This window comes from Delphinus delphis, chromosome 15, assembly GCF_949987515.2.
Source record: "Delphinus delphis chromosome 15, mDelDel1.2, whole genome shotgun sequence".
Lineage (NCBI taxonomy): Eukaryota > Metazoa > Chordata > Mammalia > Artiodactyla > Delphinidae > Delphinus > Delphinus delphis.
In genome coordinates this window covers 7,950,748-7,965,446 of record NC_082697.1, presented here as the reverse complement: position 1 = coordinate 7,965,446, position 14,699 = coordinate 7,950,748, and the positions used below count along the sequence as shown (strand labels likewise).

At 46.0% G+C, this 14,699-nt stretch overlaps 1 protein-coding gene across 1 annotated transcript in view; it reads right to left on the bottom strand.

Moving 5' to 3' along the window:
- CYP24A1 (cytochrome P450 family 24 subfamily A member 1) overlaps positions 1-8,385 on the bottom strand; it is a 16,450-nt gene extending 8,065 nt beyond the window's left edge. The window contains exons 1-6 of the mRNA XM_060032899.1: positions 8,113-8,385; positions 7,701-7,891; positions 6,194-6,287; positions 4,258-4,354; positions 1,750-1,841; positions 928-1,092 (exon numbers count right to left, since the gene is read on the bottom strand). Coding sequence (XP_059888882.1) covers positions 928-1,092; positions 1,750-1,841; positions 4,258-4,354; positions 6,194-6,287; positions 7,701-7,891; positions 8,113-8,370 — 897 coding nt within the window. The 5' untranslated portion in view covers positions 8,371-8,385. The remainder of the gene's footprint in view (positions 1-927; positions 1,093-1,749; positions 1,842-4,257; positions 4,355-6,193; positions 6,288-7,700; positions 7,892-8,112) is intronic.
- Positions 8,386-14,699: the final 6,314 nt, after the last annotated feature.

Below are 14,699 nucleotides of genomic sequence, written 5' to 3'. Positions count from 1 at the left end.
AGTGGGATCTGGCTCCCAAATCCTGGCAGCAGAGGAGAGGAGAAAACCCTCCACCATTGTTACCAAACATAAACACACACACACGTGCAGTGCCCATGCATGCTGACGGTAATGGTGATGTCTGTCAAGTACATTCTAGGCATGTACCTCCCTCACTTCAATCCATCATACAAGCCACCACCGTAATAAGAATCATGGTGATGATGGTAAAAATGATGACAATGAATGGCACAGCGGTTAGAGTTGGATCTTCTGCCTGGCTTCAACCCTGGTTTTGCCATTACCTAGCATGCAATCTTGATAAAGTTACTTAATTTTGTGTCTCAGTTCTATCACTCAGGCCTAATAGAAAACCTTACTTTACAGGGTTTCTGTGAGAATTAAATGAGTGTGTGTGTGTATACTCAGAACAATACTTAGCACCAAATATTCCCTTCATCCTGTAGCCGAAATAGCTCTGATCCATTGAGATATTGGACTGTGCCAGGTTTTGTTTTTTTTTAGGTTTTGCACAAATTATATTACATATTTTCTTGGCAGGAAATAGTGACAGTTCCCACTACATCATATGCCAGGTTTTAAGTTATCTATATTAGAACTGAAAACAGTTGTACTGAGGTACGTACTACTACCACTATTAACCCATTTTAGAGGCGAGACAACTGAGAATGAAAAAGAGTGCATTTGGCCAAGCCACCACACCCAATGACAGAGCTGGGACTTGAACCCAGGAATCTTTGACTCCAAAGCTCTTGTTTTTAACCACTCCTAGCTCCCAAAGAAGACTACAGAAAACTACCTCCTGCCTTTTCCTAGAATTCATCTGTACCAGGGCGATCCCCAAATTCATGAGTTTGCAAAGCCCAAAAGAATCCGGAGGAGCAACTCCATCAAAGGATGGGGTGCTGAGGCCAAGATCATCCAGACCTTCCGGCAGCAGCTCCGGAGACAGGGTTGCTGGGTACATGTGGCCACGTTACCTGATTTGAAAATGGTGTCCCAGGCCAGAGTGTGTGCCTGCCAGACCTTGGTGTTGAGGCTCTTGTGCAGCTCGACCGGCGTGACCATCATTCTCCCAAATGTGCTCATCATCTGTGGGGAACACAAATGCCTTTTCACCCCCGTTTCTCTTTCTCTCAAAGACAACTTGCACTCCTTGAGAGAAGCGTTCTAAACAACTGCACCCTTTGCTCCCCTAAAGGCCGGAATTCCAAGGATGCCTCAGGGCTCTCAGCACAGTCCCCGGCCCCACCCTCCAGGGACATATGAAAATCATCTTTGGGATGCTTTTCCACTGGATGTGTTTCATAAAAAAATTGATCTTATGACCTAAACATAAAAAAAGAAGGATACAAATCTCATATCCATTTCCATTTCCAATAATTTCCAAACTTCAGCCATTCCTAAAACCAGTTTCACAGGGTCTACTGTCTCTACATACAACCTAAACAATCCCCCAAATTTTAATCTGAAAATTTTCAGACTCTTTGCAATAGTATTTTAATCAACTGACCTTTAACTGAAATACCTACTTTCACCTTGCCTGACAACGACTGAATGTGCCTTTTTTTATTATATGTACGTCTATGTACGTTCATTCATGAAAATATGCAACACATATTAAAATGAACACTTAACTACTGTAATCAAATATGTGTGGATGCCACTGTTGGGAAACACTGTGATGCACATTTGTTAGGTTCTGTAAACGTCTTATAAGGAAAGGTTCTCTACCCAGGAGATGCTTACTGTTTTGATGGCCATGATGAAGTTCAAAGCTTCATCGCCTGCATTCTTCTGAAGGAGCCCAAATCTCTTCTCATATAGCACAAGGCAGATGCCTGTTATTTAAAATAATCAACACTGTTACCCATTCACAACGACACTGGCGTCCATGATTAGCTGGCTACCAAAGGCTCAATTCTGTCTCCCATAAAAGTGAGGTCTTGGGCTTCCCTGGTGGCGCAGTGGTTGAGAGTCCGCCTGCCGATGCAGAGGCTGGGCCCGTGAGCCATGTCCGCTGAGCCTGCGCGTCCGGAGCCTGTGCTCCGCAACGGGAGAGGCCACAACAGTGAGAGGCCCGCATACCGCAAAAAAAAAAAAAAAAAAAAAAAAAAGGTCTTTCCGAAGAACAGAGGAAAAGCAAATTCTCTGAGAGAAAGGGGCCTGATTACTCTCCTCTCTTTCTAGAATTATTTCCAGGTCCAATGACTCACCCCTGCAGAACCTCCTGATCGGAAGAGCCACTGTGAAGATGCAGCCATTTTTGTACATGAGTGAATCTCTCCTGTAACGTCTTGATCTTCTCAGAGTTTACCCTTGATATCATGTGTAGCAGCCATTGTTAATGACCTACTCCATACTCATTCTTGCCCATTTCTTCCCTAAGAGAACCCCGATTTTATTTAGGCTGTCAATGTATCAGTCCTCAGGCAATAAGTCAGGATTGATCTAAGACAATTCTGTTTCCTGATTTCCCTGGCTTCCTGTAGCAGCCAAAGCAGTCACATGACCCAGGTCTGGCCAATGAGATTCAAGGGAGACACTTTTGCTTTCTTGATAAAGGGGAAAGCACAGCTGGTTTAGCTCTTCCCTCTTTCCTTCTTGGTTTTGCTAGAATGCAGGGGTGAGGCCAGGAGGGGCAGGAGCCATTCTGCAAGAAGCCAACTAGCTCAGGATGGATGAGAAGGAAGACAGAACAGGCTTGGGTCCCGGGGACATCACTGAGTGCCAGCTGTGGACTGGCTTCCTCAGGACTTCTCATAATGGTGGACAATAATTTGTCAACCACCATGGTCAGGTTTTCTTTGACTTGCAAAGAAATGCATTTGATACTCCTTAATCTGGGTATTTCCAGTGGACGATTTCCAAAGCGTACTCTTCTTTTCTCCTCTATAATCATTCCCTCTTTCCCTTAACACCTTCTGTGGATTTCTTATTGGCATGGGGCTTTCTCAAGTGCTAAGATGACAGTCTGTAACTTTACAACGAGGTCTATCTGATGGGGGAGACAGGTCAGGACAAAAGCCTCCGTCCCGGGGCACCCTCTCCAATCCCTCACGTTAGCAGTCAAGAGTGATCCTTCCAGCAAATCGGACCTTGGCACCTTCCAGCTAAAATCACTCTCCTATTGCTCCCAGGGACTCTGGGCTCAAAGCCAAATGCCCATCCCTGGTTTACAGGACTGACATGGGCTGGCTGCTGCTTCCTCCTATCCTCTGCCCTGGACATCCTCGTCCCTTGCTGGACATGCTCCAGTTACTCAGAACACCCTTCTTTCTCCTTAACGCAACACTCTCTGTTCCTTCAGCCTGGAACATTCCATCTTCCTTCACTTTCACCTGGGAAACTCCTGCTTATCCCCCAGGCCTCGGCTGAGATGGTACCACCTCTGTGAAGCATCCCTGACCATGCTCAGCTGAGGCAGCCGCTAGGATTCTCCCCCAGCCTTGAACCCCCTCAGTCAAGTGCTCCGCATTCTACTGCTACTGCCTCGTTCCCCTGACTGCATACCGACTGGGCAGCGAGCACGTCAAGGCAGGGCTTTGCTTTTATTCCCAGCGTGGTCCTTGAAAACAGTGACCATGCTCCCTTCTGTTCGGAACTTTCCATGGCTCAACATCGGACTCAAAGTAAATGTTCTTGCGGAGACTTTCAGGCCCCGGCTTAATCTTTCTCAGCTCCTCTTTCCCCTCCCCCCATAATCCACTCACACCAGCATCCTCGAAGTTCCCCAAAGACATTATTCATACTTTCACCCCAGGACATTTGCACCTCCTGTCTCCACAGTCCCAACAGGCTTCCCACAGATACCCCAGTGGCTTGCTCCTTGCCTTCCTTTAGGTCTCACCTCAAATGTCTCCTTACCAAGCAGACTTGCCTCACCTAGGAACCTACATTCTTTCTTGACTCCCTTACTCCTTGTCAGAGTATATATTAAAATATATTTACTAGTTGATTGTCATCCCTACTAAAATCTGAGCTCCATGTGAACAAGGATGTTGCCTGTTTTGTTCACTGCTGTGTCCCTAGTACAGTGCCTGGCACATAGCAGGTGTTGTATAAATGTTTGTTGAATGACTACATAAACAGTCCAGAGGGTAGAGCATCACCTAAATGCCTGAAAGCATTAAGAGGGCTGCTATGGCCTTTCCTACTCAGCAATAGTGTATGATTACAGAAGAGTTGTCCACAGGGCCATGTCTGTTCTCAAAATCACTTGCAAAATCAAATGAACAAGATGTGAAGAAAACTTACTTTCAAATGACCATTTGTTCAGCTCGCTGTACAAGTCTTCAATGCAGCCTCGCTCGTCACAGAGCTCACTTATTCTACCTGTAAAATCAGCCAAGACCTTAACAGAAAGAAATCACCAAAGACACATTTCAGTCACTGGAGGAAAACAAAAGTTTCAAGTTCAGTAAGTTAGCTTCAGGTTTTGCTACCTTGTATATTCACTGCCCATAATGTTACTCATTCTGAATCATCACTAATTATATATTCTCCTTGGCAGTTCATCTTCTGCCCCAACACCCTTGTCCTGGGTTATTTCCTGAGCTTTCCCTGCAGCCTCCCTGAAGCTTAGGTTTCAGCTTTTGATCTAAATTTAAGAAAAGGAAAACATTTCTTCTAATCAGAATGGAGAATAAACCACAAAGGAGGAATCAGCCCAGTGTCTCTGTAGGGACAACGTCTCAAGGACTCTGGCTACCCTGAGGTTTGCCACTTCCATAGCTGGGCAGGCAAACGTCTCCTTACTGGTTGGTGTTGTATAAAGCATGTTAAGCTTAGAGCCAGGGAACTGTAAGTTCTGGACGCAGCGCCTTTACCAAACAGCTCTGTCACCTTGGACAGGTCCTATACAGCCCCTAGAGGCCAGTTTCTACAATCAGGGTTTTAGACGACTAATGCTTTGCATTTAATGAGGTTTGTATAGAATGAGGCATGGTACAAAGTGTATTACCTTAGCTGATCCTCAAATAACCTCATGAGATAGAAAGTACTGTCATTACTCCCATTTCCTAGGTAACAGATGAGAAAACTGAGGCTTAGAGAGTAGCTAAGCCACTCTCCCTTGGACACATAAAAGTGGCTCTGCTGGGGTCTGAAATAGGGTATATGTGACCACAAAATCCACAGGTGCAACTAATGGGCATGTTTAGTTTGTCCACATAGCATGTTAAAAAGTACTTTGAATTAGTTACCATCAAAAAATCCAGAGATTTCACATGAACATATGAATTTTCCATTAGTCATCAAAAAATAATAATAATTACTAGATCTGGTGACACTGGGTCTACATTTCCATGTGGCAGGCATTTGCCAGAGCTGGGGCAGCTGTCCCCTCTAGAAAGAGCATGCACTATTCTGCTTGCTAAAATCCCTATTGGGTCTGTCTTATACATTGATATTAATCACCTGGCCCTTGGAAGCTTCTGAATTTGCAATCTTTCACCTACATGATCCTATGTGGGTCCAGTTCAAAATAAATACTGAGAGTGAACAGGAGTAAAAAGAATCCTCTACATGTTTAAATTCCCCCTTTGGGCCCCTGCTGGCTAAAGGATAACATCTAAAAACCTCAGCATGGCACAAAAATATTGTAAAGACCTGCCCTCTGCCCAGCATCATTTCAGAGAAAGCTTCACTTCAGCTGCACTAAATGTACTGTTCTCTGAACACACCATCTCATGCCTCCATATTTGCAGCAGGCTATGCTCTCTGCCTGAATGCCTTTTCCCACCTTCTCTGGCTTGCAGACTCCTGCTCATCCTAAAAAACCCAGCTCAGCTGTCACTACCTAGGAAGTTTATAGTGTTATCTCATTTAATCCTCACAGTAAACCTATGGAGTGGGAATTGTTACTCCCAGTTTATAGACTGGGAAAGTGAGCAAGTTAAATGGTACAGTCAGGTTACATAGCTGGTGGGGGTGGGGTGACGTTCAAAACCAGGACTGTAGAATGTCAAAGTCTATGTTCGTAACTGCTCCCTTATCGTAATACTACTTTAAAAGGGAGTGAAGGAGGGGGGAATAAGGAAGGAGGATGTGGAGAGGAATGAGGAGAAAAGGAAGACTCCTGAATCATCCAGATTGCCTGCCTTTTCTTCTGCACTTTGTAGCTGTGGCTTGAAGCTCCACTAAATCCCTCCATCCCCAGGAGAACCAGGAAAGCGAACCCCGTCCTGCAAACCTCATTGATTTTGTTGTCCAGCTTCATAATTTCCACTGGTTTCATTAGTTTCTTTTGAAAGGCACTCCTGACCCTCTGCCAGTCTTCTCCTTCCCTGGGAGAGAAGCAGAATTATATTTAGAGCAAACGGAAAGGAAAAGAACGAAGAAGCAGAGACACCTCCAGTTCTCTGACTTCATAAACTATATAACCAAATGAACACAGAATCGTGCCAAGAAACAGCCAGAGAATAATTAGTATTGGAATATTCGGGGCTGGTTTGACAATACGATGAATAATCACTTTTCCCTTGAGCCAAAGATTGCACAGAAAGATGAAGTCCACATATTTGGGTTCAGAACTTTTGCTGTGCCCTCGCTGGGGTTGAACTGGGAGGCCAGTGGCCTGTTTCCAGCAGTAAGGGTGGGCATGTGAACACCCACTTCACCAGCAACTCAGATCTGTTTGAGGAAAAAAATCTTGTCTTCTTTCAATTGGGTTGAAAGGCACATTCACAGAACACCTCGAATTTAGAATTTTGCCATTGCCTTCAAATAACAGTGAGAGATTCACCGGAGCTGTAAAAAGCCTGTTCTCATCATGAACCCTTTTGCACTTGCTCTATAGATGACCACGCTGCCTGTGATGCATCATGCATTAATACCGTTTTTAATTCCAGTAATTAGGGACTTCCCTGGTGGCTCAGTGGTTAAGAATCTGTCTGCCAATGCAGGGGACACGGGTTCGATCCCTGGTCCCAGAAGATCCCACATGCCGCAGAGCAACTAAGCCCGTGCTCCACAACTACTGAGCCTACGCTCTAGAGCTGGCGAGCCCGCTAGCCACACCTAGAAAAAGCCGCAGCGCAGCAACGAAGACCCAATGTAGCCATAAATAAATAAATCCAGTAATTATATATATCCTGAAAAATACGACTATTAGGCATTGGGGGTAAAAAAAGTGCTAACGTATTAAATGCTAACAATGTTAAAGCTGAGGAATCATATCACATTAGAGTATTTCTCTCTAAAATGCAACCTCCACACCCCTCCATGCCAGCTTGCCAAGTAGGTCTATCTCCTAATTCCCACAGTTTCCTTTACAAAGGAAGGTCATTGTCAAAAGCAAAAGGAGTTAACATCTGGCGTTTGAGCTACCAAGGGGGGAGAGGGGCGGGTCGCAGAATTTTAAGGGATAATTTTGTTTGTATAACATGTTTGCCTTGGCATGCTAACTTGACAATCTCATTCCACCCAAGAGTCCAAACATCATAATTCGCGTAACCTTTTTTTTGACATTTCTTTGACGGAAAGGCCTGGCCCAGCCCCCTTGCCAGAAAGAACACAAGTGTTGCGTACTCAGCCCAGACGTCCCTCCACCCACTCTAGTCCACGCAAGAGCCCGTGACCGCAGCAGGTACGGGCTTCCGTGTTCTCCCTGCATTAGAAGGGTCCAACCCCAGGGAACCCTCATTCCCGTCCCTTCCCAATTTCCAGCCGCCGAACCCCATCCTGCTTCCTGGACTCACAAGATCAGCAGTCCGTAGCCCTCCTCGCGATAGTCGCGATAGGCCTTCCACGGTTTGATCTCCAGACGCTGGGGGTACGCGCTCTCCGTGCGGTAGAGCGCTTCCAGCAGACACGGCGAGCCCAAGTGCACCGAGTCGAAGGAACCCAACTTCATGCGGAAAATCTTGCCATATTTCTCGTGGTACTCCGCCTGCAGCGGGCCGGGCAGGGTGCAAAGTAAGCGCGCATCCGCTGCAGAGTCCCAAGAGCGCTTCTCCCTCCTCCCCGCCTCCTTCCTCTCGGGGACCGGGGCCCGCTGCAGCCTGGACACACAACCGAGCGCACCGTGCGCCCGAACCGCGCGCCTCGGGGAGGGTTTGGAGAGCAAGGTGGGGAGCAGAACGGGAACTGGGGGCGCGACGAGGCATTTACCAGCGTGTCGTGCTGTTTCTTGAGCCCTCCTTTCCAGAGAATCTCCAGCAGACTGCCCAGCAGTGGCCACTTGGTGGGACCGGGCAGGGCGGCCGCGTCTTGCGCCTCGCCCTGTTCCATCATGGGGCAGAGGGGCACCTCCCGCGGCCGACGGGGCGCGCACGCCGTAGATGTCACGGGTCTGGGGGGCTGCCCCAGGCTGCGCAGCTCCTGTAGGAAGGCGGCAAGGGAGCGGCTCTTGCCGATGGGGGAGCTCATGGCAGCAGGGGAGACCGGGCGCTTGGGAATGTGCGGGGGCTGGGAAGGGCGAGGTGGCTAAAGAGGCGCCGGCGAGAGCTGGGGCCTTGACGATTCTGCGGAAGAGAGGCAAAGAGGGGCAGCAGGTGTGATGGAGAGGGCGGAAGACGGACAGAGAGCAGAAAGGAACTCGGCGAGGATGCTCGACGCTGCACCGCGCGGCAGCCTCAGGGAGCGGATGCCCGCCTAGCGCTGGCCGCAGGGGCTGGAGGAGCGCAGCCGGGAGTTGGGTGGCTCTTGGAAGAGGAAAGGAAAGGACGTGAGTCCGCCTGCTGGTTGCGAGTCTGACTTCCAGCTCTGGAGTAGCGAAGTGGAGGTGTCTAGGAAGGTAGAAGAGATGCTGCTGGCGCTGCGCTTTCCTCCTGTCCCTCTCCGTGCTCCATGCCCGGGGACCATGTATTTATGGAGACAGGGCAGGCCCTGGGTGGCCAATGAGCACGCTAAGTGGGGCGGAGTGGGTTACGGCTGGCCAGGCCCGGAGGGACGCGGGACCCGGGGTTGGGGGTGGTGCATGGAAGTAGGTGAGCGAGGTGAGCGAGGGCGCCGGGCCTCGGGTGACCGGAGCGCGGCTCTCCGGGCGGGAACGCCGCGGACTCCACCCTGGAGATAATCCCCCAGGGAAGGCACGCTCACTGGAGTTCACCGGACGTGCGCCGAGCGCGCCTCCCCGCCCTCCCCCGGCGGCCGGGAACTGCAGCCTCGCGCTTGCACAATCGCGTCGCCGCGCTGGCGAGGTCTCCGAGTACCGCCCCGAGGAGGCTGCCGGCGCCTGCCGGAGCCCGAGAGCCCGCGCGTCGCCCGAAACCAGTTTTTTTGCCAGCCTGGACGGAAGTGTTTTTGGAGGAAGCTTGGCTTTCTGCACCTCCCAAGGTGGGGAGGGTTTGAGTCTTAGTGAAAGGCACCCGAAGAGGGGATTTCACCTTAGGGTCTTAACTTGGGCAAGGAGGAGCCGCTGAATTTGGAGAGTTTTCTCCCTAGCTGCTCCATTTTGGTTGTTATGAAGATGTAATGAGTGGGTGCAGGTAAAGCGCCTACAACGTAGTCCACCGTCAGTACTCCACCTGATGTTGCCATTTTAGCTGGTTATGAAATGAGAGGCAAAAGCAGGGCTCGTGGTTGAGACTGGGCATCTGCCCCTCTCTCCATTTGGACACCGACCACCTTGTGCAAAAGCTAGGCACCTACACCTTCGAACCGCGGCCCCTACCATCCCCATCCATCCCTACAAAGTCCATCTTAAGCAAGCGCGGGAGGGAACACACCATACACACACACACACACACACACACACACACACACTTCCTAGGGTCCTCGTGGCTGGCAAGGGTAGAACTCTCTGTACTAACCGAGGAAGAGAAGTTGGAGACTTTGCTGATTGTTTTGAAGTGGTTCGTATTCTTTCGTTCTGATCCAGTACAAAAACGACCGCCAGCCAAGCAGGAGGTGAGGGAAGTTCTGTTTCCTCTGAGGGTTTTCAGTCACGTGACTGCGTCATTTTGACCCTGGTGTCAAATCCTTCTCTCGTAAGTTTATTGTAAACTTTTAGCTGGTTTTTTGAAAACCTTTTGCAGGCCGACTTGAGCTTGAACTCTGTCATTTCAGATTTGTCTTGATTAAACGTTAATGGCTGTTAATGTTAATAAAAGTAATAGTTATATATTTATATAATTCATACATAATGTATTATATCTATGTAGATATCTATATATACACTATATAGTACATATTCTATAGCATATGCTATAGAATATATACTATATGTAATAGACACTATATCATATATACCATATGTTACTTAGTGTACAAATGTAAAGCTTTCTAGGGCTTATGATAAGCCAGGCACTAAGCTAGACATTTTTCGTAGAATTTCCCATTTCAGCCCAATGGCAAAAAAATAAATGAATAAATAAAGTTAAAATTCAGAGCGTTCTATAATTTGCCCTGTGTCACAGACCTTATCATAGTGTTATGTGGAAGTCAGACCCAGATTTTCTGATTTTGGCCTTTACTATGTACCTTCATATACAACATGCTATATTACATCACCCTTTCTTAAACCAGGAATATCTCAGAATATTGGAAATGTTTCTTAAATGGGAATATCTCCAAAACGGAGGTGGGTGGGATCAGTATATGTGGAGCTGTGTGGTGCAAATGTTGTTTTACGCCTCAATGGTGGTAAAATAAATAAATAAAAAGCCCCAAACAGAAGAAGCATTCAGTTCACCACTGTGTGCCTTTCTTCTGGCAGGGTGCTTGACACATAGTAAGTGCTCAAGAAATGCTGAATCCTATTGTTCTGTCAGCTATTGAGTTATCTGCCCACCCCCCACCCCACCCCCACCCCCTCTGTGTTTTCTTTTCTTTCTCTCTCTGCAGGTGTGCTTAAGCAGAAAGGAAAATAATTTCAGATTTGCTAGGTTTTCACATGAGTTTAGCATCATTTTGCTTTATAAACTCCAAATAGATACTTAGAAGTGCAGGCAGTCGTTAGTCTCATAATAGCCAGCAAGAAAATTCCTATTTCAGAGAAATTGTTTTCTCATGTCCAGTGGAGAAAGTCCCGGATTGCAGAAGAAAGCAGTGCTGCTGGTTCTTTAAAACTTGGTTGACATCAACACATACCCGTCTTTGATGAGGTGCAGCTAAATACAAAATGACTACTTTGAGCCCCTTCCCAGAAACTCACTCTCCCTCCCTTGGCCTCCTCTGTCGCTTGAGCCCCTGTGAGTCATCCCGATAGGGATGTTGCTGGGAATTACTAGTGAGAGATCTTGAAGCACCTGGTACAGGCCCACCATCATTACCAAGACAGGCCCAGGCCCTCTGTTTTGTTCCGGGAAATCTTACCAAGTCCTGAACGGATAATTATACTCCAGCCCTCACACCAAGTGACCGCAGATGACAAAATTCTGTGTGTGTGTGTGTGTGTGTGTGTGTGTGTGCGTGCACATGCGCATTTGTGTGAGCTTGTGTGATGAGGGTGAGGTTGAGGGTCCCGAAGAGGGCAACGGCTGATTTCTCTGTGCTGAGAAACACAGCACTCTCTCAAATATATCAAATGTTAATACATAGTTTTGTGCTTCAGAGCTTTGGCTAAACTAGCGGGTGTGTTGTATATCCACTTACTGATTGTGGAAACTTGAAGGACTTACTTTCCACATCTGTCGAACGGATGGTATTAGAACCAACCACACGGTAAAGGTCAAGTCTCCTGGAAATAAGAGTAATGAAAATAGCCAATCTCGTGGGGTTGCTGTGAGAATAATACATCTATAGTTCTTAGCACAGTAAAATGCTCGGTGAATATTACCTACAATATTACTGTATTGTATGCCATGGGTTTTGCAAACTACATACAAAAGAGGCAACATAGATGTCTCAGTTGTTTTACCGAGTGTTCAACTTAATACTGTAGTTTCAACTCAGGAAACTGTATAATTGAATAAAGCCAGAGGAAGACTAGCAAAGAAATGCTGGTGAGTTCAAATCCCAGCTCAGCCACTTAGGAGCCGGATCAACCAGCGATAATTTACTTTTATCTCTGTCAGGCTCAGGTAGCTCATCTCAAAGTGCTGATAATGAGAGGACCTACCCAGTAGGGTTTTTCTGAGGATGACAAAGCACTGAAAGTCCTTGGCATATAGTAAAGGTTCTAAAATGTTTATTGTTAACATTAATAAGAATTAACAGGGTTTGGGCTCTCAAATAATGAAGGTCATAATCTCTGTTGCATCTGTCTTGGGGTTTCCTGCCTGATTAGACACACACACAAAAAATCCTTGAAATTACAGACATTGTCTCCTTTTTTTTTTTTTATCTCTGCCAGAGCAAATGACACAGTGCCGCCCCTTTTACCTTGGCCAGCATCCAATAAGCACATAATAGGCAATTGATCATTGATGATTTCCTCATTGCCAAATGAAAAGAGAAAGATTTGTATCAATACATTCTTTGTTTTCTGAGGAAGAGACTGTTGGAAGATCCCAGGAGGGTTTTATTTGAGTGTCATACAGGAAGCAATTCTATATGACAAAAAGAATAGCTTGGCTTTCAACAGCTTGGGTTGAAGCCAAGGCTCTACCACTCACTAGCTGTGTGACCTTAGGCAAATTATTTAACCTCTCTGAGCCTAGTTTCCTCATTCATAAAATTGGGGGTTACTATACTTACGTCTTAGGAAGGTTAAGATGAATATTTGAAATATCAGCCGAAGTGCAATCAACCATTGTCTTCACAAACGTCCATTTGGCCCCTGTATATGCTTGATAATTTCTGAGTAGAATTCAGCCCTTTTGGTAAATTATACTATGAAAAAATGTATCTTAAAGCCTCCAAAATGCAGTTACATGGAGAGAACTTTTGTAAAAGTTCGTTAAAAGAGCAGGTTCATTTCTAAGGAGATGAAAAACACAGGTATACACTCAAGTTTATAAGTCATTTTACTATTTATTTATTTAGGCCACATCATGAGGCATTTGAGATCTTAGTTCCCTGACCAGGGATTGAACCTGTGCCCCCTGCAGTGGAAGTGCAGTATTAACCACTGGACCGCCAGGGAAATCCCAACAAATTGTAATTTATTGAAGAGCTACTATGTGTCTGCCAGATATTTTGTATCTCTACTCACACAATTGGTAAGTTAAGTGTTATTTCCCATTTTGTGTGAGTAAACTTGTTTCTTATAGAGTTTAAGCCAGACCTGAGTTTGAACACACCATGCGACATATTACCAAACTGGTCCACCTTGTCCTCACCTGCAAAATGGGAATAATAATAGTGGCTCTTATATGTTATTATAACACTGTAGTTTTACTTGTAACTTGAGTTCTAGCTTTTTTCAGGAGGTCCCTGATGGCAGGAAGACTGTCTGTCTTCTGCTGTATTCTTAGTACCTATAACTATGCTTGGATCAGTCAAGGTACCCAATAAATAATTGTCAAATAAGATATTGCAAAATAACAAAGATTAAATGCCTTATGTGTTACAGCTGTACTTGTTCTATTTGGTTGATTCTGTGGTTCTGGTGAAACACAGTTCCTGTGTTTAATTACAAACCTTATATATAAAGAGACATTTTATTTCCTTTTTTCTTTTTTCAGAAATATCTGGGGAAATCGAGGTCTGTATGTAGATGTGCCCTCTTTAAAGTAATAGAGCATCTCCACATAAAAATGGAGAAAATCACACAGAAACGAAGACCCAACACAGCAAAAATAAATTAATTAATTAATAAACTCCTACCCCCAACATCTAAAAAAAAATGGAGAAAATCAATTAAATGAATTAATATTTTGAATAGTGTTTTTTACGTGGTAAATAGTAAGTATTAGCAGTTACTATTATTATTATTATTAGCAGTTGTAGTAGTAGTATTAATTTTGGAAGATCTAGATATAACTGTCTGGTCCAGAGTCAAGCTAAACTGACTAACGAAAAAAATCCATTGATTTTGAAAAATTCCATTGGTGCTGATAAATGGAATATTTATAAGTGGAATATTTCCTGCCATATCAATAAACAAAGGATGTCACAGTCACCAATGATTGCAGCCCTCCAACGTGAGCTGGTGAGCCGTGAGGAAACTCAGGGCTGAAAAGAATACCCGCCATCTAGCTGCCGTCCGACTGCAGCCACTCCCTGCGGTGAGTCCTGAGGAAACTCAGGATGTGAAAATACAGGCCCTAGATAGCTGAGGTGCATATCAAAGGAATGATTTCAGTGAGCCCAGACTCTTGCACCTTCCCATACATAGAAAAGCGCTAAATTCCTTTACTTGTCATATCTGGTTTTCTTTATTTAACCATAATTTTTTGATGTTCCCAATTACCTGCTCTTTGTTGCAAAACTCCTATATATCCCGGCCCCTCCCCTCACCTCCTCGGAGCAGTTTCTCAGAGCTATCTGAAACGCTGTCTCCTGGGCTGCAGCCCTCATTTTGCCCCAAATAACTCTCATGTTGTGCTTACAATGTTTTTAAGTCAACAGTACCATATACGTTTCATAATTAACTTTTAAAATTACATCAGCAGGGCTTCCCTGGTGGCGCAGTGGTTAAGAATCCACCTGCCAATGCAGGGGACATGGGTTCGAGCCCTGGTCCAGGAAAATCCCACATGCCGCAGAGCAACTAAGCCCGTGCGCCACAACTACTGAGCCTGCGCTCTAGAGCCCACAAGCCACAACTACTGAGCCCGAGTGCCACAACCACTGAAGCCCGCATGCCTTAGAGCCCGTGCTCCACAACAAGAGAAGCCACCGCAATGAGAAGCCTGTGCACCACAACGAAG